Source organism: Polypterus senegalus, chromosome 6, assembly GCF_016835505.1.
Source record: "Polypterus senegalus isolate Bchr_013 chromosome 6, ASM1683550v1, whole genome shotgun sequence".
In the NCBI taxonomy this organism is placed as follows: domain Eukaryota; kingdom Metazoa; phylum Chordata; class Cladistia; order Polypteriformes; family Polypteridae; genus Polypterus; species Polypterus senegalus.
Genome location: NC_053159.1, coordinates 193,466,500 through 193,494,382, shown reverse-complemented (window position 1 = coordinate 193,494,382; position 27,883 = coordinate 193,466,500). Strand labels below are relative to the sequence as shown.

Sequence of the window (27,883 nt, the reverse complement as noted above, 5' to 3'; positions counted from 1 at the left end):
GAACCCGAGCACCCATGCACACCTCTAGCCAGGGAGCCCCCTCATCCCAGTGAGGGGTGCCCTGGTGCCATTCCCCTGCCAGCCTGAGGCACCGGAGTGTGTGGCATGTACACATGACCCTCCTGTGTAGCACCTTTTGTAGGGCAGAAGGCACAGAGTATTGACACAAATGCCAAGTTGGCATACTGTGGCAAGTTGATGTGAACTAATGGCAGACTTTTTTTTTGCAGTGGCCGATGAGAGCAACGTTGGATCCCTCGTTGAACAAGTGCCAGGTACGTCTGGTCACTGAGGAGGAGGAGGGTGATGAAGGCCCACTTATTGGGCCCATCTGGATGATCTCAGCCGTTCTGAATTGGGGGCTCTGGGGCACCTCCACACGCACAAAGAGCCATGGGGGGGCCCACTGAAAAGGGGAGGCTGGCAGTGCCCTCCTGACAGCCATTACACAGGGAGGTGGCACACTCTGCACGTCACCTCTTGCAGTTCAAAATCCACCTAAGGCTGAGGAGGTTTGGTGCCCAGCCAGGACTTGGATGGGAGACCATCTAGGAAAAGCGGGCTTGCTGCTCTTCAGAGGTGATGGCGAGGCCAGTAGGGGGCACTAACCCTAACCCTGTGGTCTTTGTGTGGATCAATGGTGCCATCCTTCAGGTGAGACCTGGCGAGGTCCTGACTCTCCCTGGGGTGTATCCCAATGTCCACGTTGAATTGCCCACCACAGATTAGTCATTTTTGGCCCCTCTAATTGGCTAACCACCTCTCGCTCTACTCCGCTAATGTGTGGCGAGCGTACTGGCACAAAATGCCATCATCCCGGTGGGTGCTACGCATTGGTGGTGGTTGAAGTGGCATCTGTGTCAAGCGCGTTGAGTAGTGTGAAAAAGAATGAATTCTTATTGTCACTTGGGGTGCCAGGCTGCCCCGTCTTCACTTGTTGATTTGGTCCCATGGAGCCTGAGGGGAGGCCGAGTGGCACAACTGAGCCTGGTGAGCCTCTGCCGGGTGACACCATTTGAACATTAGGCACACAATACAGCATGGTGGTGGCTGATCGCTTGGACTCGTCACCCCCCATTTCTTCTCAACATCTTCCTCATCCTCAGCCGCCTTGCATGCCGATGACGTGGGCCCCACTTTGGGCCTGAAGAAGTCCAGCTCGCTGGAGAGCCTGCAGACCGCGGTGGCCGAGGTGCGCAAGAACGAGCTGCCCTTCCACAGGCCGCGCCCTCACATGGTACGAGGACGAGGGTGCAACGAGAGCTTCCGGGCGGCCATTGACAAATCGTATGACGGCCCGCCAGACCTGGCAGAAGGTGCGTACCTCGATGCTCGCCTGTGTGCGTCTGGTGTAGGTTTGCTGGGAACTGGGGGTCCTGCCTTACCTGGCTCGCCGTTGCCTTGGTGATGCCCCCTCCATTACCACAGCCCGCCTTTCTGCTCCCATCCACAGATGGCTTTTCCGACGAGAGCTCGGGCCGGGAGACCCCCGCCAGTGGATCCTCGCGGCAGGGAGTTGGCGAAGCGGAGGAAGGCAGGAAGGAGGAGAAGAAGAAGAAGAGCAAAGAGAAAAAGAAGGAAAAGGCGAAAGGCAAAGAGAAGGAGAAGAAGCGGCCTGACGAGGGCGAGGAGCAGGACAAGAAGGCCAGGAAGAAGGGCTTTGGAGCCATGCTGAGGTAGGGCTGGGCAGGATGTGGGGCGACGCTCATGGCGGTGGGCCTGCTGCTAGTAGCCCACTCTAGTGAGTCGGCCGGCGCCGCCGTTTTGCTTCAGCGAGCTCTAGAAAGCGACTGAAGATGCCTCTGGGCGGCCTCTTTGTGCCCGCTTGTTTTTCATGGGGGGGGTCTCCCTCAGACGCCACTTCAAAGGGTTCGGCACCTGGAGAAAGTTGAGCCGCGCAGAAAGAAGGCAGGAAACAATTAGAGACGCGACGGCAGTGATTGATGACCTCCTCGGCCTGAACTTCCGCCCGCTCTCGAGGACCCCCGGGCCGCCTTTTCATTTCGCATTGTGCTGACGTTCCCCAGTCGGGCCAGCGTGCCGCTCACACTGCAGTCCCGCTTACCCGCTCCGGCGCCAGCCTGCCCTCTCGGGCGCAGCCTTAGGTGACAAAACCCCCACGGTGGGAGGACCTCCGAGCTCCCCGAAGGGACAAGACAGCCTGTGCCACTTGTCACTGCGTACAGGGTAGGGCCACCCTGCTCTGCCCGCACGGTGCCATGATTGGCAGCCTTGTGAAAGGAGCGACCAGGGATTGGAGGGCCCTTTGTTTTTAGCAGCTGCTGTGAGAAAGTATTTGCCCCCTTCCTGATCTCCCCTGCTGATTTGCGTCTTTTATGGCCTCGAAACACAACATTGGAGAACGTGAACCCACAAGGCGGTCTTGCAGGCCTGATCCCCTAGTGACAAAGTGACTGTCCTCGTGGTTTTATTACTTGATGGCCATTACCTTACGCAGCATTTAGCTCGACTCGACGCCTCCTTCGATTGGTTTTGTCTTTCACGTCGCCCGCTGGTAGTTGGTGACCATCAGCTGCTCGTTTCGGGCACCTCTGTTGGGGTCAAGTGAGGACTTTGATAAGCTTTTGGGCTTTGGCACATCAGCCTGCTGCAGTATTGGCACTGCTTACTGTTAGGCTGGCACCTTGGTCACATGTCCTGTGGGTGAAGTGACTTGCTCGGGGCCACACCGCGTCACTCCTGGGATTTTGAACACGAGGTCACAGCCTGGCACAGTCTTTAAGGAGGTCCGCTGTTCATTTGTGCCACACACTGTTGGACTCCGTGGGGTTCTTTGCATTGGCGACCCGTCTCCAGTGATTCCCAGTGGCCCATCAGATGACTGGATGTTCTCCTTTCTGAACGTTCCCGTCAGGCGCTCGGTTCCTGGTCGCTTCAGTAATGGCAGGTCTTCGCCCCATCGCCCCATCTGTAGCCTGATGCTGTGACTGGTGAGTGCCAGCCATGGTGGGCTCTCTGCCAGCCGTTTTGACCCGTCGGTGGTTGTTCCAGAGAGCCTGGAGAGGCCTGCAGTTCTTCAGATGTCCTTCTTGATAAGTCATCGCTGTGCACTTGGGGGTCCCTCTGCCAGTGTTCCCCTTTTCCTGCTCTCTTCTGGAGTGTTCTTTGATGCGGGTCTCGTTCTTGGAGTGTCCGCATCTGCAGAGGGGCTGGCTGAGGTGATTGATCAGCGACGTTTGAGGGGGCACTTACCTTTTCACACGGGTCATATCAAGTAGCGCTTTCCAAGTGGTGTTCTGTGTGCCTTTTGTCAGGTGACATTTTGTGTGACGATCTGAAGCCGTTCATTGTGACAAATTCAAAAATGGATGATATTGGGTAGGGGGCAGACACTTTTTCACAGCCCTTTGGAAAAGTCGCCCGCGTCGAGATGTCACCGGAGTGCGCCCCACTGACCCGTCGCGCTTGTCCCCTCTCCCTCAGGTTCGGCAGAAGGAGGGAGGAGAAGGCCAAGATGGAGCCGAAGGTGGCGGTGCTCTCGAAGGCCAAGTCCGACATGCTGAGCGAGGAGGAGCTGGAGAAGATGAAGGAGGAGAGAGAGAGGTGAGGCTCTGATTGGCACGCCGGGTGACCAGTCTGAGGCTGGCATGCCGCAGACACTCGGAGCCAACCAACCCGCGCCCAGCGCCGCGCCGCAGCCAGACAGCGAGTGCGGAAATTAGATTACGTGTGTCCTCCGAGGCTCGGCTCACTCGCTCGCTCGCTCATCTCCAGACGCTTTTACTTAATTAAAAAGCCCGATGGCGGCCCCCCTCGGTGCTGCCTGCGGCACATTGCAGGGTGCGCCTGGGGGTGCCGAGCCTGGAGTCCGGAGCGGGGGGTCTCGAGGTGGCTTGGCAGCTTGCCAGCTCGGCCCTGGCATGGAGTGAGTGGCCTGACTCTCGCTTTCTCTGGGCAGGATCGAGGCCAAGCACCAGGAGCTGAGGGAGAGGCAGGCGAGGGAGAAGACCCCCGGACACGGCGCCCAGCTGCTGCCCGACATGGAGGACGACGAAGCTGATCCCAGCTACGCCCGCATCAACAACTTCAGAGACCGCCCTGGCACTTACAGGGAGCCGTCCCCTCACCTGGCACCTGTGCCCGTCACCTACGCCAGGCGCCCGCTGAGGGCGATTTTGCAGACAGCTTGTACGCCAAGGTTAACCGGGCCAGAAGCCCACCGTCCCCGCACGCGGACAGGTATGTGATTGTAGGTGGGCTCCGCCCCTCTATGGGGTTGTTCTTGAGCCAAAGTGGGAGGGGCCTCCCTTGACTGTTTATAGCGCCTTACTGGCCGCGTCCTCGGTCATCTCAAGAGTTGATCTCTCGGGGGTGGTGTGCTGCCCGCTGTGTGCCAGGATGCCACCTATGACCCTTTGGGGGCTTTGATTGACAGCGGCGTCCTGGCGTTTCCCAGTCCATTTCCAGAATGAAACTATAAATTTGGCGAGTGAGAGGCGCACTTGGTCGGCGATTTATGAAGCACTTAAGCTTTGCTGAGCCGACTTTTTCCTGCCGGGGGGAGCGGGGGGAGCGCGGAGTGGGCCGGCGGGGTGAGAGTGCGCGGCGCACTTTATTTTGCCGCGTGATTTCTAATTAAACATTGATAGTGTTATTCGTTTGGGCCGCGTGCTGAGTGCTCAATCACACTGGCAGCTCTAATTATGTGCCTGGGATTAGCTAATGGATTTTCCCAGTGACACTCTCTGCAGTGCGCCCTGCCGCAGCCGTCACGCTCTCGCCCCTCCCACCGGGGGTCCCGTTACAGACCAGGCACGGACACCCTAGCCAGCAGGTGGCACCTTCCTGGGAGGGCTGTGCCCCTTGGCATTCCCAGGGGGCCGACACCTGTTGGCAGGCTCCGCCCCCTCCTCCAGATGCGACGAGCCGCTGGGCGCAGAGCTGAAGAGCCACTCTGTTTGGCTGTGCCCCCCGGGGCAGAATGTGAAGATGAAGAAAGCGTGACAAGCAATGAAGTAAACGCCTTGTGTCTGGCAGGCCGCTCAATGGCCCCCTTTGTTATGAGCTGCTGCCACACTAAACCCCCCCGACGAGATCACAGTGAATGAATCCCATCCGGTGCCAAGGTGGTGCCCAGCTCTCGCACTCACGCCAGTCTTTCTCTTGTGTTCCTAGCAGCAGCAGCAATGACCGGATCCAGCAGCTCAGGATGGAGTACCATCAAGCCCGGAGGGAGGGCACCATGCCCAGCTACGAGGAGCTGGAGGTCCGTCGGAGGGGTCCGGACTACGAGCAGCACCGGGTGAGCCCACTAGTGTGTGACCCTTGACCTGCCTGTTTGCGCAGGGTGGCATGTCAGACTATGAGTGCGTGCCAGCGCCCCTCCACTGGGTGACCTTGAATGTTTCAAGACAACAAACTGGGCACTGTGCCTTCCTCTGCTCCGCCTGACCCCATAAAGCTTTCATGACTCTCATCCTGGTGGGGGTCCGGCCTGCTAAATGAGCCGTCAGCGACTGATGCGTCTAATGTGTGGTGGCAGAGCGGCCGAGGGGGTCCCACTCCACCACTAATCCCTTTAGGAGCGGCCGGGGGGCTTGGATTCTCTAATCCTCTGTAATTGGCCAGAAATCCCCTCTGTTATTTAAAGTCGTCTTTGAAGGAATGCAGGGGGCCGCCAGATAAGCCCACGCCCACCTGGCAGCCCCCGCGCTCGGCTCGTTTGAGTATAGTGCCTTTGATTTCACTTTTCAGTAAGCGGCTCAGGAGGGCACAGCCGACTAACTGAAGAGGTGCCTGCCGGCACTAGGGGGTGCTGCGCCAGTGAATGACCGCCACCTCTCGGTGAGGTGCACCAGTGGGTTTGTTTATTTTTATCGGCGAGCCCACTGCCCCCACCCCCGACCCAGATTGCGGCGCCGAGTGGCAGATTTCATTTGTAAATCCTATCAGATGCAGTTATTTGTGTAAATGTTTTCATTTGCAGACGGGCGCGCGGACTGCAGCCTTTAATAACTTCATCGGCGGCCCACCCAATCTGGAATGAAATCTCGCCGCTTCGCCATGTCAGAATATTAATTGTGAGCCGCGCTGTGGGCCGAGTGCAAACTGAGGGAGAGGAGGAGCCCGCTGGCACCCGGCTGCCCATTGTGGAAGGGCTAATGGAATCCACCGGGCGCGTGTGGGCGGCCTGCTGCCCCTTCTCTTCACGGAGTGGTGGCAGCGTGGGCACCACGCGGGGGGCACCTCGCCCGTCGCTCTGATTGCCTGCAGGGCCTCTCCTTGAAAGCAGAGGGCCGCTCGTGAGAATCAATGGAACGTAATTAAGGCAAATTGTGCAAATGAAAGGGAGCCGATGGCGCTTCTAATTGCTGCCAATTTGCTATCGGCTGGCAGCGGGAGATCCTTTCAGAGCCTCAATGCCGCCGTATTATGGAAATTGATGGATCTCGAAACGGGCGCTAATTACTGCCGTGCGAGTCGAAAGCTGCCACGTCTGCCGCCTTGTGCAGTGCGTGACGTGGGCAGGAGGGTGCCATTCTCCGCCCGGGGCACAGTGCACGTCTGGCTGTGCGGGTGCCACATGCCTGGGGCTCGGTGGGCATAACGAGCTCGGGTGTCTCGCACCATCACTGTGTGCGCTGGGGTGTTTGCCTCTCTGGGTGCCCGCTTGGCACTTAGCAGTGTCTTTTGTGTTTCAGGTGGCAGGCAGAGGCCACGATGGCCATTTAGCAGTGCCCCCCTATGAAGAAAGACAGTATGCATCCTTGCCCAGGTAGGTAGTCATGTGGCAGTGCCAGCTGTCCAGACTGTGTCTGTCATTCGTTGCCCTCTGCATGGCATGTTGTTGTCTCCAGTTTGAAGGAGCAGTGGCTGATGGGATAGGAGCCCCCAGCACTGGAGGAATGTGGCACCTCGGCCTGTGCCAGTGCCCATGTTGCTCTCAGCTGAGACGCGGATCGAGTTCTGGATGCTTGGCATTCCCACGACAGCTGAAGCAACACGCCGCTGGCCTGGACGTGCACAGGGTGGTCCTCATTGTAGCTGCTGCTTCCACTCTTTGTCCTTTGCTTTCTGGGACCCCCGGCAGCGTTCTGACCGTGACCTTGGGTTTTTTGTCTCTCTTACAGGCGCGGGGTCCTGGACCCCAACGAGTTCCCCAAGTACCAGCGGGCTGCATATGGCGAGCGTGATGTGCCCCCCTTCCCGGGTGCTCAGCAGGTGTTCCCCGTCTACCCAGGGAGGGGCAGCCACCTGATGGCTTCTGATCGCCGGGCGCTGGCCCCCCAGCAAAGGGACATGGGCCACTATGCCACGGCTCCCTCCAGGGGGCCCTTCCGGCAGGATGTACCCCCATCTCCCCCACTGCCACAGAGGACCCCTCAGTATGACAGCCTGGGCAGGGCGCCCTACCTGGGGCCTGCCAAGGAGGTGTACAGCTATGGAGACCCCCGCAGCCAGGACCCCCGGCAGAAGAACTCCATGACTGCAGCGGTGTAGTTGGGGGGGGGCCAGAAACTGGAAGCGGGCGCCAGTAAGAAGAGGTGTGCTGGGCCCACGTGGTGAGGTGACTCGGATGGTACGAAGCGGGCAGAGCTGAAGGAACAAAGCGTCGCCTTTTCTGTGGCGCCACCCTGCCTTCCTTTTTATTCTTCTTCCGTTTTCTTAATTGTATTTTTTATCCCGTTTTGCATTAAATCCTTGGAGACTCCGCCGCCTGCCTTGTCGTTTGTGAGTGAGTGAGAGGGTGACCCGAGGTGACACACGGACCCCCAGCCCAGCCCTCCGCCGTCGTACGTGTCCGTGGCGCAGCACGGGCCGACAGATAAAGGCCGCGCTTGGCACGATTTGAGTCTCGTCACGCGCCCCCTTTGTACCGTCCTAAGTGGCGGGTGTCGGATTCCACAGCAGGAGCTACTTTGTGAAAGGCCGGGACACCCGATCTGGCGAGGCTGAAAGATAAGGCCGGACCCCCAGGGCAGACCACCCCTGCTCAATACTGACTGGCACCCAGCCGGCTGGCACTGGTCCTGTCCGAGCAGAAGTTTATGGGGGGATCCCCGGGTGGTCCTTTCCATGTAAACTCTGAATGAGCCGCACACCCCGGGGGGGTTCATTCACTGGGGTCTTCTTCACTCGCTTGTTTGTTTGTTTCTTGTCCCTATCGATGACCAGGGGGGGCTCCCCAAATTTATTTATATGGCGGCCCTTCTGTCTGCTGCAAATGAGTCGGGGGCTCTCTACTGATTTATTTATATAGCGCCATCTGCTGCTCATGACCCCTGTGCCCCCACTTTTTACTTATTGATTTGTTTACAAGGCCCCTCAGGGGGTCTGATTGGTTATATAGCGCCTGTCTTCTCACCCCCGCCTTCTGGTGCCCTCGCTGCTCATTTATTTATTTATATGGCGCCTCTTTGCCCATCTGCTTCTAATGAGCCCCAGGTGCCCGTTTATTTCCTTTGCTCCCCAAGGGGCTGACTTATGGATTCCTGAATTGATCTGCTGCCCCTTTGCCAATCTGTACCCCATGAGGTGCCTGCTCCTGATAGGCAGTGTGCCCCGTTTCTCATTTATTCCTATTTTTGACATGTCTTGTGCCATCTGAGGTGGGCATTGACTGATTTTAGTTATATGGCGTCTCTTCCCACACTTGGCCACCTTGCACCCTTTGCCCACTCCTGATGTGTTGGGTGCCACTGGTCACCTTACAGCTGTTGCCCACTCCCACACAAGTGGGTATGCCAGGTGGTTCTTTACTTATATGGAGTCCCTATGCCCACCTGCTCCTAATGAGGTGCCCGCTCCTGCAGCCAGGCACCCCAGCTTTCCTTCTCTTTTTTTTTTTTTCCCTACCCCCTGAGATGGTCACTCCTGATGTGCCAGGTGCCCCCCATTTTCTCCTCTATCATGACTACTGCCCTCCTAAGACTTCGGGGTCCCCCAGGAGAGGCAGATCATGTAGCCCACCAGTGCAATCCTATTTGCCAGCCCATCTGCCGGGGGGCTTTTAGTGGCATCGATTTCCGTGGCTCAGTAAGCTGCTGAGCTCTTTAACACTTTAAAGCCCTCTAAGCTGCTCTTCTGTTTTTAAGCTTTTGTTTCTCGGGCACGGGGGGCTTTGCTGCTCACTTGAGCCACTCAGGCTTGACAAGTCGCCCACATGCGTCACCCCCGAGCAGTGATTACTGGCTGCCAGGCACCCGCGTCAGCAGGCACGTGTGAGAACACCTGGCTGCGTTGAGGTGCCCCCTGTGCCCAGCTCTTTCCCACCAGCCCCTCATAAAGGGGTCCTTGGTGATCGTGACTTTGATTAGCTGGTGGCACACAAGGCATGCCACACGCTTGACTGTATAGTGCCTTTTGTGGTGCGTGAGCGTGTGAGGGGTGAGAGCGCGTGTGCCAACCGACTGGCAGGCGCTTATGAATATGGAGGAGCCGTCTGTGTGACACTCGGCGTCTGTGGTGGCGCAGATTCTCTCCTCGCACCAGCTGACCTTCCATGAAAGAAAGAAAGAAAAAGACAGACAGGCAGACAGACGGGCATCGGCCAGCACTCGAGCTGACCACCCGCCATACGTGCACAGCTGCCAGGGCACGTGCCAATGTGCAGAGTGTGGCCGAGGCAGGCGGCTTAGTGCAAGGGGAGCTAATCCTCCTCAGCTCCTGTACTTAAAGCTAAGAAAAGGGACCCAGCTGGACGGGGACTGGACGCTCGCCCACCCTGGGGCACTCAGCCACATCAGACAGGTCAGGAGACCCCTAGCCTTAACCATCACGACAATCGGAGCAGCTGTGGACTTCATAAAGCCCTCTCCTTGAACCCGATGCCCGCACCCAGCACCTCGGAGATGGCGTAGTGCCTCTTTCTTCGCCAGTCTGTCGCGTGTCTGGCAGTGTGATGGGAGAATTCATGAATATTAAGGAGATAATCGGGGGTCCCCCTGGGACCTGAGCAGGCTCGGCGCATGCCTGGCATTGTGCCACGTGCCCCCGCTGCATTCCCAAACTCCTTGGAGATGTGTCCCGGCAACTCCGCGTCCTCGCCATCTCATCCCAAGACCCCACAAATTACCCGCTACTCTAAGACCCTCCACGGGCCTGCTGGGCCAAAGTGGCCACCTGCCTTCTACTAGCACGTCGGGTCCTGTGGCCTCCACAGGCTGGATTTGACCTCCAGTGCCACCAACAGGCCGCTGTGTGCCACATCTGCCACTTTAGACAGACAGACAGACATCTAGCGCCTTTCATACCCCATAAGGAGAGACGAGAGTGAAAGGCGCTATATAGCAGATAAACAGACAGGTAAGACTTTGAAGCTGAGACATCAACAACCTTCCAGAAGGATCTGCTGAGGCGCTGGGATGGCGGAGCTCCCAGCTACACAACTGGGTGACAAATGGGCTGAATGGCCTCCTCTCGTTTGTCCTAAGAAGGAAATTTACCCAAAAACTCTCATCAATTGTCACCCCCTCTTCTGCCAGCCTTGCCCACTTGTCAATGGAGCAGTGCCAGTGTTGCCCTGCATGCCTGATGCTGCCAGACTTCTCACCCTGGTGCCCTCTGGTGTTTCATGACTTTGGGTGGCAGTGCAGCTCAATGTTGGATCACACTCTGCCTATGAGGTGGCAGAACCCACAGCTTGGCATCTGATCCTGACACATCTGCCACCTCCCTTGTACCACCCTGTAGTCTGAACCGGGCATATTCCACATATCGGGTGGCTTTCTGCTTGGCACCCTTAGCTCTTTGAAGTCTGATCTGCTCAGATTTCTGTAGCCCATCTCTTTACACCTGGCAGTCTGATTACTGCCAGTTTGACCCTGCCTGCCAGATCTCTGCCACCTGATGCCCTGTCAGCCCCTAGTGGGTGATTCTGGAGGTGTGACCACCTGTGGTGCCCTGCACTCTAGTGCCTAATGTCTGATCCACTCGACGCCCCCTTTCATGCCATTTTCCAGATGCCTGGGGCCTGAGCTGACAACGATGGCCTTGGCGTTTCTGGTGGCAGTGCCCAGCAGCTCAGCGCTTCACTTGTCCCCTGTCTGATTTTGGTGGCCGCTGCCTCTCCACGTCCCTGCGCCCGCAGATCCCCAGAAGCCTCCCAGAAGCCTCCCAGAAGCCCCTGAGCCGCGCCACCGGCCTGTTTGCACAGATGTGTTTTGACAGCGCCCATCTGCTCCTCAGTCTCAGCGGTCAGCCGCCCGGCCGGCGGGCAGTGTGGAGTGGTCTGCCTGGGATCGCCAGCCGCACACACCGGAATGCGTTGCGCCAACTCTGCCCGAGTTTTTTGCGGCTTCACCGAGGGTCGGGCCCCTGAAGGAGCGGCCAATTACGGCGTCACACCTGTGATTAATCTGCCGTCATCCCCGAGAAAACACTTTCAACTGGTGTCATTCAACAGGTGGCAGGGGCAGACAGATCGGCGCTAATTACCCCCGAGTGGCCGGCGCCTGTCAGGAGGATAGGAAAAATGCCGCTTGATGGCTGCCGCTGCGTGGAGGAGAGCAGCTAGCTGGAGAGGCGGGCCGAGCGCACCGTGTCTTCTGGGGTGGGCCCGGGGGACCGCAAGCGAGCAGCGTGGTGACGGTGACACGACTGCACACAGCACATGGCACCTCGGCAGGCCTGAACAACATGAGGTGACAATGTGGTTTGTGCACGAACGTCCTGCCGACTACGCCGTATGACAAGGCCCCAAGAAAAGGTGGTCCTGGACACGGTGAGGTGACCACACAGTCCCCTGAGCCGCCGCTTCAAACGGAATGAGAGGAACAATTCAATTGCTCGGCGAGGCCGAGTCCCCACCTGTGCCCCCATGATGGGCTGCCACCCAGCTTCCCCTGAGCCTCAACTGCATAAGACAGCCCGGCGACTTGTGAGCCCTTGAACCATGAAGTCCTGTAGGGGCAGCGGACCTCTCGACGTAGACCCCCACTGCCCAGCAGAATACGTCGGCGAAGGGGACAGGGGTGACAGGCTGACCAAATGAGTGACAGGGCCGCAGCGATGGAGCCTTGGTGGTCGTGTTCTGTGGCACAGCCGTTCATGCCAAGGAGAAAGGCGCTATATAGGCCCGCCCACAGGCCACCCTCAGCTTTTCTTTGCCACTTCTCTGAAGATCTCGATCTGTGATGACTTCAGTCCGCATGACGGGCATCAGAGAGCCATGCCAAGGGAGGCAGAGGGTCAGCAGCTGTTTACAGTGCCACACATGCCCTACAAAATACGAGTCCATCGAGGGAGATGAATTTGCACGGTTTATATAGCGCCTTACACTCCTGAGCGTCACTCGTGCCTACAGCTCTGCCCATCTTGGAGGACAAAGAAAGAAAAAAGAAAACGCGCCCGCGTCGTCATCGCCAGCTTTAATTGATGCCATCTCGCTAATAAGCAAATAAAAGCCGATCTGATCGTTAGCGGTGGGCCGTTAATTAGCCGCCGCGCTCGGCCGCCTCTGCTCCACTCCAGACGTGATTACAGCCGACGTGCCGTTAACCCTTCAGCTGCCAGCCTGCCGCGACCACGTCCTGCCCGTATAGCGCCTTTCATTCATGTACAGCCAGAGGTCGGCTGTGTCTTCATGCAACAAGGAAACGATGGGCATGTATGCCAGTCATGTGACTCCCCACTCGGAGACCTCCAGGCTGCCAGCTCACCTGGACCGTGTGACACCACATCTTCACCTGCAGGAGGTCCCTCGTGTGGCCGGCCCCCCGTAAGTTGCCTGTGCCCCCCGAGTGACCCAAGCCGGCAGTGTGAGGTGCGCCCATCGATTGTCTCTTCACTGGCCACTCTTCTTTCTTCTTCATCAAAGCCCTGGCAGCTCGTGGAAATGCCAGGCCATGAAAGCCCGCCTGAGGTGGGGGAGAGGGAGGCGCACCTTTGGATGCACATGGTGCGGGCGTTGAAGATGGCAGAGGAGCCTCGTGGCTGGCGCTTTAATAATTCAGCGGCGGACTCGATCCCCGCCTGCCATCTCCATGAACATCAAAGCCACAGTGGGCCGCACGAGGGGAGTCGCGGTCGCCGTCATCCGAGAGGCGCTGCGTGAATCGAAAGGTGGCCAGTGGGGTGTGGGCCCCCCGAAGCCGAGGCGAGGCACACGCTGGCAGGGCAGGCCGCGGGGTTGGCCTTTGATGTGGCCCTGTGGCTCTCCAACCCGCGGCGCGATTACAGGCTCGAGTGGCCACCGCTGAGCGGCCGGCGCGGCTCGTTTTGATCTGCTCGCCAAAGAGCTTCCAGCTGTCCTCATCTGAGTGGAAGAGAAGAGCGGCACCCACCCTGGCATCTATTTATAGCGCTTCTGCGGAGGTGGGCAATCGGCCAGTGCTAACGCAGAGGCTGGGGAGCAAGGTGCCATGCACCGAGAGGCGCTGCACGGACCTGATGCCAAGCTCCGCACCAGTGCACCAAGGCTTTGAGATGGTGGGCAAGCCAGTTGGTCCACCTCTGTGCCCGCTGACATGTGACAAGCCAGTTGGTCCATCTCTATCCCTCTCTGGGAAGCCAGTGTCACCTGTGCTGGTACAGAGCAGGTTGGCATGCCCATCTCCACTTGGCACAGAGCAAGTCCATTTCTGCCCAACCTTTGTCCATGTCCAGTGGTGTTGGCATAGTGCAGGTTGACTGCTTCCCTGTTGGCATGTGCCAGGCCATCTTATTGGAAGGGAGGTAGAACAGCTAGTCAATCTTTGTTCCTGATGGTGTGGAGCAGGCTGGCATATCCATGTCTGTCCCGTCTGCACGTTTGCCCATCTCTGCCCCCTTTGAAACTGAACAGGCCGGTTGGTTTATAGGAGCATCTGAAGTAAGTCAGCTGGCCCCTCTCCACCCCTGTTGGTCTGTGTGTGTCTGCTGCAGGTTGCCCGCCCTGCCACCCTGGGTGTAACCAGCACCCCATGCTCAGTCCCATCATTATCTCCCTGCCAAGGCCTACCGGTTATTTTTAAAGCGAGGCCTAATTATGCAGCCGGAGTCTGACACGGGAGCGCCCAGAAGCTGCGGGACAAAGCCAGGCTGTCATTACTGGCAGCAGCGCTGGCAGCACCGCTGGCACCACCCAGGCGCTCATTACAGAGCGGGCCGCCCGTCTCAGCTCCTTTGATCTCTGATACTCCCTGGCGAGTGTGCAAGGCGCTATATGCAATCGAGAGGGGCTGCCGCGCCCTCCGCACAATGGCGCGCTCGGCCACTCGGGGGTCTCTACAGAGAATGCGGCGTATCGCGCTGCCTTCCTTTCATCTGCGCCAAGCCACAAAAAAGACGTCACGGTGTGATGTGAGGGGTTAACGGGGGGTGTGCGATAATAATAATTAGAAACAGGAGGCTCAGGTAGGGGCGAGCACGAGAGGAGCGGGGAGGAGCGGAGCGGAGCGGAGGCGCGTGCCCTGCGTCTTGTGCGCGTCACCCTGGCCGGCCTCTCGCTTGTGGCGCGCGCCCTCGTGCCCCTCTCTTTCTTCTTCTTTTTTTTCTCTCTTTTTGTTTCTTTTTTTGTTTTTTTCTTTCTCTCCTGCGCTCCTCTTTCTGTTTTTCTTCTCCCCGCCCGCTCTCTCGCTCGCTCGCTCGCTCAGTCGCAAGAGGAGGGGCGCTCACGGCTCAGGCAGGGGGCGGCGCAAATCGCGGGTGTAATCGGATCGCGGCTTAACGCGCACTTCCATCCACACGCGGCTGAGAAGCGGATCGGAGCGGACGAGCTGGAGGGCCGCGAACACGAAGCCCACTTGCCGCGGAGCCGAGCGGCCGGATCGCGCTTGGGATCACAAAAAGAGACCGCTGTCGGTCGGCCGGCCGGCATGAGCTCCTAGCCCCCCGTCCCTGTACTCCCGAAGACAGATGGCTTCTCGGACCCCGCTGCGGGACACGGGGCACAGACGGACGGGCGGCGCTCACATGGATCTATTGGCCCCGTTATTCGGATTTTTACTGCAGCCTTTCGTGGTCTCCGTGGTGGTGGGACAAGGAGGTAAGGCTCCCCGAGTCCGGGCCGCGGCGCGTCGGGCTTAACGGACGGACTGCGCAGCCCACGCGTCTTCTTTAGGGGGCGCTGCTTTGTCTCGAGACCTATCAGCCCGGAGTGCCCCTAAAAAAACTCCCTACCACTCGCACCTTGGGACGGGACACGACGGAGCGCGGAGCGCCACTTCGCCTGACACGCGCCGCGGCCGAACTTGAGGCAAACTTGAGCGGAGTTGGGGAGAGCCACCGCGGAGCCTCGGCGCCAGGGCGCTCACTCGTCGCCCCCTGTGCCCACTTCTGCCAGTGGCATCGCCGGTGCGGCGTGTGTGTGTGTGTGTGCTGTGCGTGGCCGGCACTGACCAGCAACCCGTCTCCGCTGCGCCTTTTTCTCGCGGAGCCTCCCGTTTAGCCCGCCGGCTCCGTGTAACGGTTTGTCCGCGGCGGGCACGGCTCCCCAGTGCCACACGAGCTGGTTGTGGCGATAGGCGGGGTGTCCCCGCGTGAGCTCTTTAGGTGGGGGGTCCCCTAGGTCCTCTCCCGGGACCGCTGCATGGACGTGGCTTTGGTGGCAGCGGCTCCGTTTGGCTCCGCACACCTGTTGAGCCTCCAAACTTGAGGTGGACCCTCGAGCGTCACGTCCAGCCTTTTTGGGGGGCTCCCTCCTGGCCGCCCGGGCACCGCGCTTTGTTTGCCGCCGACTTGTTGTTGTCGTTGTGCCCGCCTGTGCCTCTGGGCACGAGTCTCGGGGGTCGCCCGTTGGGCAGCTCTGTCCCGGAGGCTCCGCCGCTCTTCGTCCTTCCTCTTTCTCCTCTTTCTCTTCTTCTTTCTCGGCCGCTCCTGCTCTTCTTCTTCTTCTTGTGCGCCGCCTTCTTGTTTTTTTTCCCTTCTTCTCGCCCCCCTTCTCGTGGAACTGCGACGGGCTTTTGTTTCAGCCGAGCGGCCTCTCAAATTTGGGGGTCCTTCCACTCGCCTGTGGTCCGCTCTATTGTTCTCTTGACGGTCCGCTCCGCGTTTTCTTGTCCAACTTTGTCTCCTCGGGTGGTCGGCGGTGTGTATTTTTGTGACTCCGAGCGGACCCTGGCAGCAGACAGCAGACCCCCGTGTTGACGCAGACGGCGACCTCCCATTGAGACACATTGTATGTTAATTTCTGATAAAGCGCCTTACGGGACCTCGTCACGTGGTGAATAAGAATTCGGTTTATTTCTATTGAGCGCCTCATTGCTAATAAAGCGCCTTACAGAGCCGCCATCATGGGGTCCGGGGCTTCACTGTGACATATCGAGCGCCTTACGGGGTCATTGTCATGTGGCGCAGTGGGGGAGGGGTGTTGGGTGTCACTTCCCAAATTTGACAACTCAGCTGACGGGGCAGCCAACAAAGGGGCACAAGAGGCACTGAGGAAGGTCTTGGCTGTGGCCTTCACAATGGAGCCTCCTCTTCATCTTCACCAGCAGGTGGCGCTGCACTCCGCATTGTTGCTGCCCTATTTGGTTGTAGGCCTTTATAGCGCCCTGCCTCATTTGAGGAGGCTTGGAAATGTCCGTTCTAGTATTCTCCATCCTCATGGGCACAGCTGGCACATAAGCGCAAACTCATACCCAAGTACACACATTCGTGCCACACACAGTGGTGCCAGCCCGCCAAGCAGCCCCTCTTTGTCACACGAATCAGTTTTTCCGGCATTGAGAGTGTCCATGTGAAAGGCACTATATTGAACGGCTGTGCCCGTATTCTTGAGTGGCGCCCTCTTGTGGCCCGGGGGTGGGGGTGCACCCTCAGCCGCTTGCGATGGCCCACCGGTCGGGTTGACCTTTGATCCAAGTTGTGCACCATGCCGTTCAGGTGGGACCCCAGCACTTCTATGCCTGCGTCAATCGAGTAAAATCTGCGGCGGACCCCCTGCGTGGCCCCCGATGACCCCCAGATGTAAATCAGCGATGCAGGACACACACTGGGGGCCCTCGGCTGCTGCCCGCTCACCTTCCTGGCCGCCGCCTCTGGAATGCGTCCCGCTGGATTTCGGGGGCTCCGAGAGGATCTGACCCGGGAAGTTCACGTGTCGGATACGAGAGGAATGCGCTTTTGGCCGGCGCTTTAATTGTTTGCAGGCCTCGCCGAGGGGGGCGGGTGTCGCTAGTGGGCTGGCGCTGGAGGGCCGCCTGCCGTCTTCCTGGTCGCCGTTGCTAACCCTGGGTTTGCCTTGCAGGTACGCCATGTGGAGGCAGGCTGAATGCCAGGGACGCCGGGTACATCACGTCGCCAGGGTACCCGCACGAGTACCCGCCCCACCAGCGCTGTGAGTGGGTCATCACGGCGCCCGAAGCCTCCCAGCGCATCGTTCTCAACTTCAACCCTCACTTTGAGCTCGAGAAGCTGGACTGCAGGTAGGATACGTGTGGCGCCGGGCAAGGGCACCAGGGCATGGGGGGCATTGGGGGGCATCAGCTGCGAGTCTGCTAAGGCAGGGAAATGCTAGGTGGGGGGTCAGGTTTTTAAACAATTTTGGGAACATGCGCACTTAGAGAGGCTGTTACCATGGAAACCAGTGGTTAGTGTAGCCGCGCTCTTGCAGAGGTCGGGGTGACGACTCCGTCACTATGGGGGGGCTGCTGGTAGGACGGCAGCTCAGATGCTTTACAAGCTGTAGGGGGCACCAGCCTTTAGTCCATGTGACCCATATATTGGAGCAGAGCCCACTGCGCCCCCCCCCTTAGACTTGCCACCCTCACCCACCAGGGCATCAAAGCTGGGGCACTCACCCAAGACTAACAGCAGGGGGCAGCTCAGGGCCTGACGGGTGCTTGACCTCTGACCTCCATGGCAGTGAGAGACTTGGCAGGTGTTCACCGGACCCCCTAGTCACCTGATGAGCCCCTCCAGACTGACGCCCCCTGCCCTCCTCCTCTTCACAGATACGACTTCATCGAAGTTCGAGATGGCGACAACGAGTCGACGGAGCTCCTGGGGAAGCACTGCAACAACATCGCCCCGGCGTCCATCACCTCCTCGGGGCCCGCCATTTACATCAAGTTTGTGTCGGACTACGCCCACCAGGGGGCGGGCTTCTCGCTGCGCTACGAGATCCAGAAGACAGGTCAGTGCTGGGGGCGGAGCAACGGGGGATAACACGCCCACTTTGTCTTGAGGCTCATAGAGAGGCAATGGGGTGCAGGAAACTCGCATGGATACTCGTGTGTGTGCCCCCCCAGGGTGCACCGATGCCTGTGTGTGCCAGGCGAGCCCGCCCCTTTGCTCCTCCTCCCGACTCTCCGGCGGTCCGGTCGGTCGCTCACTCTACGGCTCTCCTCGTCCGCAGGTTCCGACTGTTCCAGAAACTTCACGAGTCTGAATGGCGTCATTGAGTCACCCGGGTTCCCCGACAAGTACCCCCACAACCTGGAGTGCCTCTTCATCATCGTGGTGCCCCCCAAGATGGAGGTCTCCCTGAAGTTCACCACCTTCGACCTGGAGAACGACCCCCTGCAGATTGGCGAGGGCGACTGCAAGTACGACTGGCTGGAGGTCTGGGACGGCCTGCCTCAGGGTAAGCGGGCACCGCCGGGCTGCACATCCGAGCCGACCCCTCCTCCGCCACGGCCCCTCACCTGTCGTTCTCTCCCCAGTGGGCCCTCTGATTGGCCGCTACTGCGGAGTCAAGATGCCCCCGGAGTTCCAGTCGTCGACGGGCGTGCTGTCCCTGTCCTTCCACACTGACATGGCGGTGGCCAAGGACGGCTTCTCGGCCCGCTACAGCATGACAGCAAGGGAGGTGACGGACTGTGAGTAGCTGCCAACCGGCCGCCCTCCAGGTGCCAACGGTGTGCCCGTGGGTCTCACTGGGGTCCTCTCCGTTTGCTTTTAGCTTTCCACTGCAGCAGCCCCTTTGGCATCGAGTCAGGGAAGATCACGGATGAGCAGATCACGGCGTCCTCGACCTTCTATGACAACCGCTGGCTGCCACAGTTCGGGCGCCTCAACAACGACAACAACGCCTGGACGCCCAATGAGGACACGAACCGGGAATACATCCAGGTACCCGCGGGGCCGGCCGGGCAGCCCCCTCCGCCTGGCAAATGGCTTGGTGCTAATGCTCCACTCTTGCCTACAGGTGGACCTGCTCTTCCTCAGGGTGCTCACGGGCATTGCCACCCAGGGTGCCATCTCCAAGGAGACGAGTAATGTCTACTACGTCACCTCCTTCAAGCTGGAGGTCAGCACCAACGGGGAGGACTGGATGATGTATCGCCATGGCAAGAACCACAAGGTACCCTGTGTGTGTGTGTCTGTGTGTGCATGCGGGGCTGCACCGCGCCCATCGTGCCACTTGCATTGAGCCCTGGTAGCCCTTTGCTACTGCGGTGCTCGAGTGGAAGTGCTGACATGGCACAAACGGAGGCTTTCGGTGATTTGTGACTGACAGGCACGTTGAGATGCAGGCTGTGCACTCGGCAAGGAGCTGGCGCTGCAGGCAGAACCGGCGGGCATGACAGACCCCAGCAGGGGTGCCATTGGGTATTGTGACTGTGACAACTGACGCCATTCCTGTATTTGTCACTTCCCTCTGAAGCCCAGCCGTGTCACTGGGCATCGCCTGGCCTTATAAAGCAGTGCGGCAGACCTGGCACCATGCCAGCTGGAACCTGCCTTGACTGCCAATGTCTTTGGTGCGGCGGGTAATCCATGTTCTCAGGTGTGGGGGAGGGGTAGCAGGAGCCGTTAACGGAGGAGCCCCGCCCCCCAGGTCATGTGACCAGGTCACGCTGGACAAAGTGCCGCTGCCGCGGGCCGCAGAGTTGGCCGTCTGCCACAGTCAGGCGCTTGTCAGACTGGCCAACTTCCTCTGGTGCTGACCGCCCGCCCGCCCGCCCGCCCGCCCGCCGTCATTGAACACCTCGGGCTACCAAAAGTGGCACTAGGGCAGAGGGCTGCATTCTGGGATATTCAGGGGATGCCCGTTTTTCAGTTTCACTCTCACATGTGGCGCCTAGTGTGTACTGTGCCCATACCAGAGGGAGAGTCCTTGGCACCTCCTGTCATGTAGTGGGGCTTCGGGGCATCTGTTTGTGGGCTAGCGGGATCGTCCCCCCTGGGTCACATTGGATTTTTAAAAGCCCCTCATTTCGGAGCCCGAGTGACACGGATCGATGGGGACGGCGAGGAAGCAGCTGCACCACAGACGTCCCGCCGGCCCCGCAGCTCCAGGTGTGGCCAGCTGGTGTGTGTCATCGGACACCCGCCGTCTGGCCTGCCCACTCTCCAGGGGAGCTCGTCATGGCGGAAATTCCCGGGGTCAGGAAGGGAGGCAGCTGAGGCGCTTCCTCACACCGAGGTCTGGCCGCACGTAACCCGCCACTCTGTTTTCTTTGCTAGGTGTTCCACGCCAACACGGATCCCACGGAGGTAGTCCTCAACCGCATCCCCCAGGCTGTCCTGGCACGCTTTGTGAGGATCAGACCCCAGGCGTGGCACAAAGGCATCGCCCTGCGCTTCGAGCTCTATGGCTGTCAGATCACCGGTATGCCATTGCCAGACTGTACCTTACTAGGAGGGGGCACTGAGCCCCCCTCAAACCCCTCCTGTCTCTCATGCTGGTCTCCTCTCCCCCTCAGATGCCCCCTGCTCTGAAATGCAGGGCATGCTGTCCGGTCTCATCCCCGACTCCCGGATCACGTCGTCCTCGGCCTGGGATATCCACTGGTCTCCGGGGTTCACTCGGCTGGTGGCCAGTCGCTCCGGCTGGTTCCCCGAGAAGCCGCACCCACTGCCCGGAGAGGAGTGGCTACAGGTGGACCTGGGGGTGCCCAAGATGGTTAAGGGGGTGATCATCCAGGGTGCCCGCGGAGTTTCAGTCAATCCGGGCAGCACTGCAGCCGAGAACCGCGCCTTCGTCAGGAAGTTCCGCGTCGCCCATAGCATGAATGGCATCGACTGGGCATTCATCACTGATACAAAACTCATGCAGCCTAAGGTGAGGAGCGCGCCCATGGGTAAAAAGTGCGGCACGCCAGGGTCAACTGTCCAGTTGTGAATGTAACCAATGGCCTTCTCTGCAGGTCTTTGAAGGGAATGTGCACTACGACACCCCGGAGATTCGGCGATTTGACGCCACGCCTGCACAGTACGTCCGGATCTACCCGGAGCGATGGTCACCTGCAGGCATTGGCATGCGGCTGGAGATCCTGGGCTGCGACTTGCTGGGTGAGTAAGGGTGTGTGCATAGGTGAGAGTGTGTGTGTGTGCGAGAGAGTGCCAAGACTCATTCTGGGGGGGCTCTGACCCTGTGAGCCCCACACCCCTGCTTAGTCATGCGGGTCTCAACCCTTTGATTTGCCCATACCATACCCTGGGTGCCATTGCATTCTGATTTGTTACCACTTGTCATAATCTTCTGCCATAGACCTGTGGATCAGCCCCCTTGGTTTGACCTGGATTACAACCTCCCCACAAGAGCCCACCCTGCGCCTGTGGACCACAGCAGTCTGATTTGACACTCTGTGCCACACGTTCTGCCATTCTGTCTTGGCTCTTTTGGCCACACCCCTTAATTTGACTCTGTGAGCTCCACCCCTGCATTTTGAATCTGGTGGCCACACCCCTTATTTTCTGCCCCTCAGTCTTAGCCCCTCAATCTGACGCAATGAGCCCTGCTCCTCCATCATGCCTTCTGTGCCTCTTGGTTGGGCAGCCGAGTGACAGCGCAGAACCACGGGCACCGCTGACAGAGCCATCCTAATCGTTTCTAAAGGTCAAACATTTTCTTTGTGACAAGCGCTGACCTTTAAATAAAATCTGAAAAGTTCAGGTTCTACCAGGTGGTGTGTCATTTGCAGCTGTACTCTTGCCCGGTTAATTGCTGAGGTCTGGTGCAGTGCCCGCTTGGGGCGCTGTGTCCAGAATTCAGCAAAGCATGCCACCTGTAGTCTGTTCAGGCCGATGCCAGGAGCCCTCTGCGTAGTACTCTCCGTGTGGCAGATGATTTCAGGGTGAAGGCACAGTGTGGTTAGTTACGCAAGGGCCTGGCATGGTGAGATCAGCACTGGGAAATTTCCACTCGTCATGCCGAGACGAGGCCAATGCCGGCACCCGCGCCCGCTTTCTGGCTTCTGGGGAAACACATCTGCTTTACAGGGAACATCTGGAATGCAGACGGCAGCCGCGGCGTTTGTGGTTAGGCGGCAGAGCAGGCGCTGCAGGGCCCGACTCTCAGCTGGCATGTCGGAGCTGGTGTGTGTGAGAGGTACAGCCAAGTGAGGACCTGGCAGGGGGCACAGGTTTGGGTTGGGGGGGTCCCAGTTTGTGTGTCTCTGAACTCCTCTACAGTGAGTGGCTGTTGAAGTGTGTGTTTATCTGAGTGTATGGGAAGTACAGCCAAGTGAGGACTTGATGGTGTGCACAGGATCCACTTGGGGAGGGACAAGAATTTGAACTCTCCTACAGTGGGGGCCGATGTGTAAGACACAGCCAAGTGAGGGCCAGGGCATGGGGGTCCCCAGTTTGTCTGTGTGACTGAAGTGGCCAAGTGAGGGTCAGGGCATGGGGGTCCCCAGTTTGTCTGTGTGACTATCGGATCGTGTGTGTGTGAGCCCCCTACTTCTGACCTCCCGTTTCAGAGACGTCTTCGACCGCAGACACGCTGACCGCCACGCCGCGGCAGGAGGACACAGTTAGCAAGTATCCATGTAACGCTGACCCCAAAGGCTGCCCTGTGCTCACCAAGGTGGATGCTGGTGAGTTTCCTTGCCATGATTGCATGTTGTTCAGTGGCCACCCTGGGGGCATCCCTTGTGCCAACAAAATGTTCCTTTTGTGTCCAGAAGTCTTCGACTTCTTTGAAACCTTCAGCTGCGAGTTTGGCATGGCGGAGAAGAACGACCTGTGCGGCTGGACACACGACCCCTCGTCCAACTTCAACTGGGGCTTCTACCCGCGCAACGCTGGCAGTACGCTGGACACCCGCCTAGGCCAGGACCACATCGTGCCTCTAAATGGTAAGAGACTTACCTGGTGCCCGCCGTGCCCCGGCTCCTTTTGTCCATTAGTGGATTGATGCCCAGTGGCTGGCAGAGTGAAGGTGCCCTTTCTAAACTCTGAGCAGGGCATTGATTTGGCCATCTTTGTGTCCCCTGGAGAACGCCACTTCATTCCCCTTACGATGACTTAGGCTGTCTGCTTCAGCTGCCATCCTTGTGTGTTCTTTTGTGCCAATGCCCAGTGTTGCCATATAGCGCCCCCTACCTTTGACTGTTGATTGTTTCCATACCACCAGGGAGTGGCAATTTCCTCCATGTTGAAGCGAGCCCAAAGACCAGCGGGCAGAGTGCCAGGCTGCTGAGCCCTCTGGTGCCACCCGACGAAGGCCCCCTTTGTGTCGTCTTCTGGTACCAGATGAGGGGCTCCAAAGTGGGCGCACTTCGCTTGTCCCTGAAGAATGCAGGCGAGCAGACCCCGCTATGGATTGTGAAGGGAGACCAAGGAACAAGCTGGAAGGAAGGACGGGCCATCCTGCCGAGATCTCCGTTGGCATACCAGGTACAAGTTGGTACGGGCCATGCGGGTGGCAGGGGGCCTCACCTCAGCCTTGGCACATTCACCACCTGTTGTCTGTCCCTTTGCAGATTGTGTTGGAGGCAGAAATGGGCCTGGCGAGCAAAGGTGACATCGCAGTGGACAGCATCCACCTGTCAGCCCACATCCCACTCAACAAGTGCTCAGGTAGGTGGGACATCGGGGCGCCAGCTAGAAGGGAGCAAACCAGCTTGGCACTGCCATCGTGCCCAGTCTCACGTGTCTCTTGCTTTATCTTTCAGTGCCCCTGATCGCCTTTGTCCCTGAAGGTAAGCCACCATTGCACGCTCCTCGTCCCTTCTTGCCTCTACCCCTCCTCGCTGAGACCCACCCCTGGCACCGCTCTCTTTTGTTGGCACCCTTGTTTGTGGCACGGGGCCTGGCTCGATGGGTGCTGCCGTGGTTCTGCATGCTCCACATCCCCCACCCGCCCACCGCACAGGCCCAGCGGCGGGCGGCACAAACACCTCTGAATTATGCAGGCTGCACTTGTCGCTCTGGCAACTGCTACTGGTGCAGAAAGGCGCATCGGTGGTCTTCAATTATTCACGTCGTAAAGGCGCTGGGCGGGGGGGCAGGCAGCGTGTGAGGGCTGTGCGCCACAGCAGGCCTGGAAGTGCCACTCGGATACATAACTGGGGTGTGCCACCACCCCTGGCACCAGTGTGCAAAGAGAACGGTCTCACCTCAGGGTGTGCCACTCCTGCCCCTTCCTTTACCCCTTGGCACCTGCTGCCACTCCTCCTCACTACTCGGGTGCCTCATCTCACCCCTTGCCCCTCGTGACTGTTGCATAGCCCTCCCTCTTGTGCTCTGCTCCTCTCGGTGTGTGCCAGTCCTGTCCCCTGCTTTGCCCACTCAATACTTGTCATTGTCACCATTGCCTCTGAATCCTGATGGCTGCAGCTGGTCCTCTCACTCCTGCCTGCCTCCTGTCACTCCTATGCACGCCAGCCTCCGTGCCCACTCCTCTCCTCCTGCCTGCCTTGTGCCTTTGTCAAGTCCCAGCAGCTCTCTCTCTGTCACCTCAGGTGGTGGCACAACCTAACGCAACAGTGCCACTCCTTGCCCTGATCACTTCTGCTTTGCCAGCCCAGGACGGGTGCATGCAGGGTCAGGGTGCGAATGTGTGAGCATCTGCATGGGTATGCATGCCCAGGACGACCCAGCGAGTGGCTGCCAGCTGTGGGGTGTGCACATGTGCATGCCAGTGCCCATGCATGGCACCCCGGGTGGGCGGCTGGCTGCGTGCATGGCGCCCACGCGAGCACATGCGGGGGGTGGATGCATGCAGGACATGCGTCCCTACACAAGCCTGTGTTTCTGTGTCTCTCCACCAGGGGGTATCCTTCCCGGAGGGACTGAGCCCACGGTGGGCTCTGTGGCAGTGCAGCCTGTGCCCAGCTACTGGCTTTACGTGGTGGTCGGGGGAGGGGCTCTCCTCTTGCTGGCCGTTGCCACACTTGCCCTGGGGCTCTACTGTCACCGGTCCCGCTTTGCGGCCAAGAAGAGCCAGCACATTGTCACCTACCAAAGCTACGGCCCGTTCCTTAGCAACTCGGCGCCAGCGGTGGAGCCCACCCTGTCCGTGAGGCTGGCAGAGGAGCGGCAGCCCTCGCGCTGCTGAGGAGAGGATGGACATGGAACCGTTGACCAGGCACTGGGGCTGCCCTCCTGTGGACACGTGACATTGGGTGGCAATGAAAGGAGGCTGCCAGCTGCCAAATCTGCCCGGCCCTGCGCCATGCCGTCTGGACATGCACGCCCACTGGAATGCTGCTTTCTGCGCCCAAACGAGGGGTACCCTGCTGCCCGGGACCGTAGGATGATACTGCATTCAATGCAGAAACCCCCAGAGCTGTGCCGACCGAGAAGGAGGACCTTTTGATTCAGGACTCGGGGGGGCATTTGCTCCGTGCTCATGTTTACATTTTGGTGCCATGTGTGGTCTCTCACATGAAGCTGGCCTTAAAGTGACAGCTGTGCCAACGCGCACGTTCTGCTTATCTGCACTCCGCCTTTGCTTGCTGCAGCTGTGGGATGGGCACTGCCCTGCAGAAACCCCTGAAGCCACTAGGGTTTCCAGCCATCACCTTCAGTACTGGCACAGGCAAAGCTGAGGTGGCACCCTGCTGCTGCTGCCCCTAAGTGCTGGTTATCAATCTGGTCAAAGTGGGCACCTCGGTCCATGTTGCCTTCATCTCGCTGTCTGCAGGGCAGTGCCAAGGGTGCTGTGAATCTCAGGTGCTACTTTGCTGCTGAGGTGGCATCTGCCTGTTTGCGCCGTGCCACTCAGGGTTCGTTTGTGTCTCCGGCTGTGAATGCGGCGCCCCCTGGGATGTCTCGTGTACAGTGCAATAAAGATATTTTTCTAGACCTTTGCTGCTCTTCCCATGTGACTCTAGCCGGGCGATGAGGTCAATGCCCACTTATTGGGGGGGGAGGTTTGGGGGGGTGGGGGATAGTGGGCGGGCACCGGCTCTGCCATACACTGACGAGGCTCTCTGTCTCTTCCACAGCGGCGGAGGTCGCAGGCGGAGGGGCTCTGACCACAGAAGCCACGACGGACCGAGGTAGGCACCTGGCACCCAGCGCCTTTTAGGAAATGGGATAACAGGCAATTTTGCTCCACCATTTAGCATAGGCTGGCACCCTGACTGCCACCTGGTCACCAAGTGCCCGGTCTCCTCCTCTTCCTCAGGTGAGCTGCGGGTGATTTCCACCCCCGTTCCCGTGACGCACGTGCCCGACAAGGAGAAGAACTGGCTGTACACGCTGGACCCCATCCTGGTGACCATCATCGCCATGAGCTCGCTGGGCGTCCTGCTGGGCGCCGTCTGTGCCGGCCTGCTGCTCTACTGCACCTGCTCCTACCACGGCCTGTCCTCGCGCAGCTCCACCACCCTGGAGAACTACAACTTCGAGCTCTACGATGGCATCAAGCACAAGGTGAAGCTCAACCAGCAGCGCTGCTGCTCCGAAGCGTGACCCACCCGCCTGGCGCTGCTCTGGACCCGGGAGCGGGGGGTCGCTTACAGATTGGGGGGGGCGCCACGGGAGCCCACCTCCAGAGCCTTAAGTGAACTCTTGGTGGAGACGAGCCATTGAGAGCGAGCCGCAGAAGCCTTCAGGCGCCAGCCTTGCACTTTTTCTATTGCCAGAGGGCACGTTGCCGTGCCGCGCCCACTCCGTACCCTCGTGGACTCTTTGCCAAGTGCCTTGGAAGCGGAACGTGCCAGTGGGGGCACTGGGCTTTCTGTCTGGGACAGGAGACAGACTTTCCTCGCGCACTGGTCTGACTTTGTAGACTTTGTACAGAAAACAAAAAAAGTTCCTTTTTTATTATTTAATAAACCGTTGACGATGTTAAGTGTGAGTGGCACGCTGATGGCGACTGGGCACCCGAAACCTCATCTGAGGGGGCCTATGGGTGGTACACGCCTGTCCTCGCACCCCCCTCTTTCTTCAAACCTGTGGGCACAGCACCCTGCCAACTTCAGATCTTTGGCTCCCTCCTGAGGTGGCTGCCTGTCTGCCCGCCCATCTCTCTTCAGACCCTCACCCTGCACCCACCTGTGCACCTCCCCCAAGGCCCAATGCCCTCGCGCTCCTCAGCTTCAGACTCTCACCTGTGCCAAGTTACCCAGTCCTGTACTCACACCTGCTCTCCTTGCACTAAGCTAGGGGTGAATCAGGTACACTCATTCGGTGCCTGGCGACGGGCACACCTGCCCGCAGTCTCACCTGGGCACACCCTAGAACCAAAAACAGCTGCGTCTCCACCCTCCCTCGCCCGTAACGTGTACTCTGGTGGACACACACACACACACACTCCTGCCCTCCGACTTCTCTCCTTCAGTGACGTGCAGGTGACACTCGCCTCCATTTTCATGCCCACCTCTACCCAGGTGCAGACTTGCACTGATTGCCATAGCTTCTCACCTGCACTCCCCTCATTAAAAGTCTCTGCCCACCTGCACTCTGTGCCTTTACTCTCCTGTCACCAGCCCCTCACCCTCTGTGCATGCCATACCTGGCACATCCTAAAGGTGCCCACTTCTTCCTCTCTCATCCCCACCCACTCAGGTGCTGCTCAGGAGTGTCACGCTGCCTTGTCACTTGCACTGCCATTGGGTTACCAGACACTCTGCCATGTCCACCCTCACATATGCACCAGGTGCTCCCATGCCAGCCCAAACGGGCACACAAAAGGAGCAGAAACAATAAAAACACCCCACCAAGCGTCCGGCCGGACAAACACAGCTGTCCACGGTGGCCCCCCCCACCCCCCGCCAGTCAGACCCCTTCTGATAAAGCCATTATCCTCTGCCTCCACTCGGCTGCTTTATTATCTTCTGGGGGTCCCTGGGGGCCCATTTCCCCACTCAGCAGTGCA

The 27,883-nt window shown here is 59.1% G+C and overlaps 2 protein-coding genes across 4 annotated transcripts in view; both read left to right on the top strand.

Moving 5' to 3' along the window:
* Positions 1–7,672, top strand: part of LOC120531961 (partitioning defective 3 homolog B-like) — a 44,042-nt gene extending 36,370 nt beyond the window's left edge. Inside the window, 9 exon segments of the mRNA XM_039757879.1 lie at positions 231–275; positions 1,107–1,316; positions 1,454–1,676; positions 3,445–3,564; positions 3,920–4,116; positions 4,119–4,200; positions 5,143–5,263; positions 6,663–6,736; positions 7,092–7,672. Coding sequence (XP_039613813.1) covers positions 231–275; positions 1,107–1,316; positions 1,454–1,676; positions 3,445–3,564; positions 3,920–4,116; positions 4,119–4,200; positions 5,143–5,263; positions 6,663–6,736; positions 7,092–7,461 — 1,442 coding nt within the window. The 3' untranslated portion in view covers positions 7,462–7,672.
* Positions 7,673–14,587: 6,915 nt separating this feature from the next.
* LOC120531960 (neuropilin-2-like) lies at positions 14,588–26,857 on the top strand. 3 transcript variants are annotated; one of them, XM_039757876.1, is made up of 17 exons: positions 14,596–14,926; positions 17,129–17,306; positions 17,835–18,016; positions 18,239–18,466; positions 18,546–18,701; positions 18,785–18,954; positions 19,031–19,186; positions 20,293–20,437; positions 20,532–20,890; positions 20,976–21,120; positions 22,533–22,649; positions 22,740–22,910; positions 23,189–23,451; positions 23,538–23,634; positions 23,730–23,756; positions 26,007–26,060; positions 26,189–26,857. In XM_039757876.1, the coding sequence occupies exons 1-17, from the start codon at positions 14,797–14,799 to the stop codon at positions 26,473–26,475; spliced, it is 2,865 nt and encodes a 954-aa protein (XP_039613810.1). In that variant the 5' UTR covers positions 14,596–14,796; the 3' UTR covers positions 26,476–26,857. The 3 variants fall into 3 exon arrangements, with proteins under 3 accessions (XP_039613811.1, XP_039613810.1, XP_039613809.1); XM_039757875.1 differs by having other exon boundaries at positions 14,598–14,926; positions 22,737–22,910; XM_039757877.1 differs by lacking the exons at positions 26,007–26,060; positions 26,189–26,857 and adding an exon at positions 24,828–25,863 and having other exon boundaries at positions 14,588–14,926; positions 22,737–22,910.
* Positions 26,858–27,883: the final 1,026 nt, after the last annotated feature.

What these genes read in the sequence shown, in the direction of transcription:
- LOC120531960 (XM_039757875.1), top strand. Translation starts at nt 14,797, where the DNA reads ATGGCTTCTCGGACCCCGCTGCGGGACACGGGGCACAGACGGACGGGC. An exon ending in CTGGGACGGCCTGCCTCAGG is followed by an intron (nt 18,467 to 18,545) that starts GTAAGCGGGCAC and finishes TTCTCTCCCCAG; the next exon opens with TGGGCCCTCTGATTGGCCGC. An exon ending in CGAACCGGGAATACATCCAG is followed by an intron (nt 18,955 to 19,030) that starts GTACCCGCGGGG and finishes TCTTGCCTACAG; the next exon opens with GTGGACCTGCTCTTCCTCAG.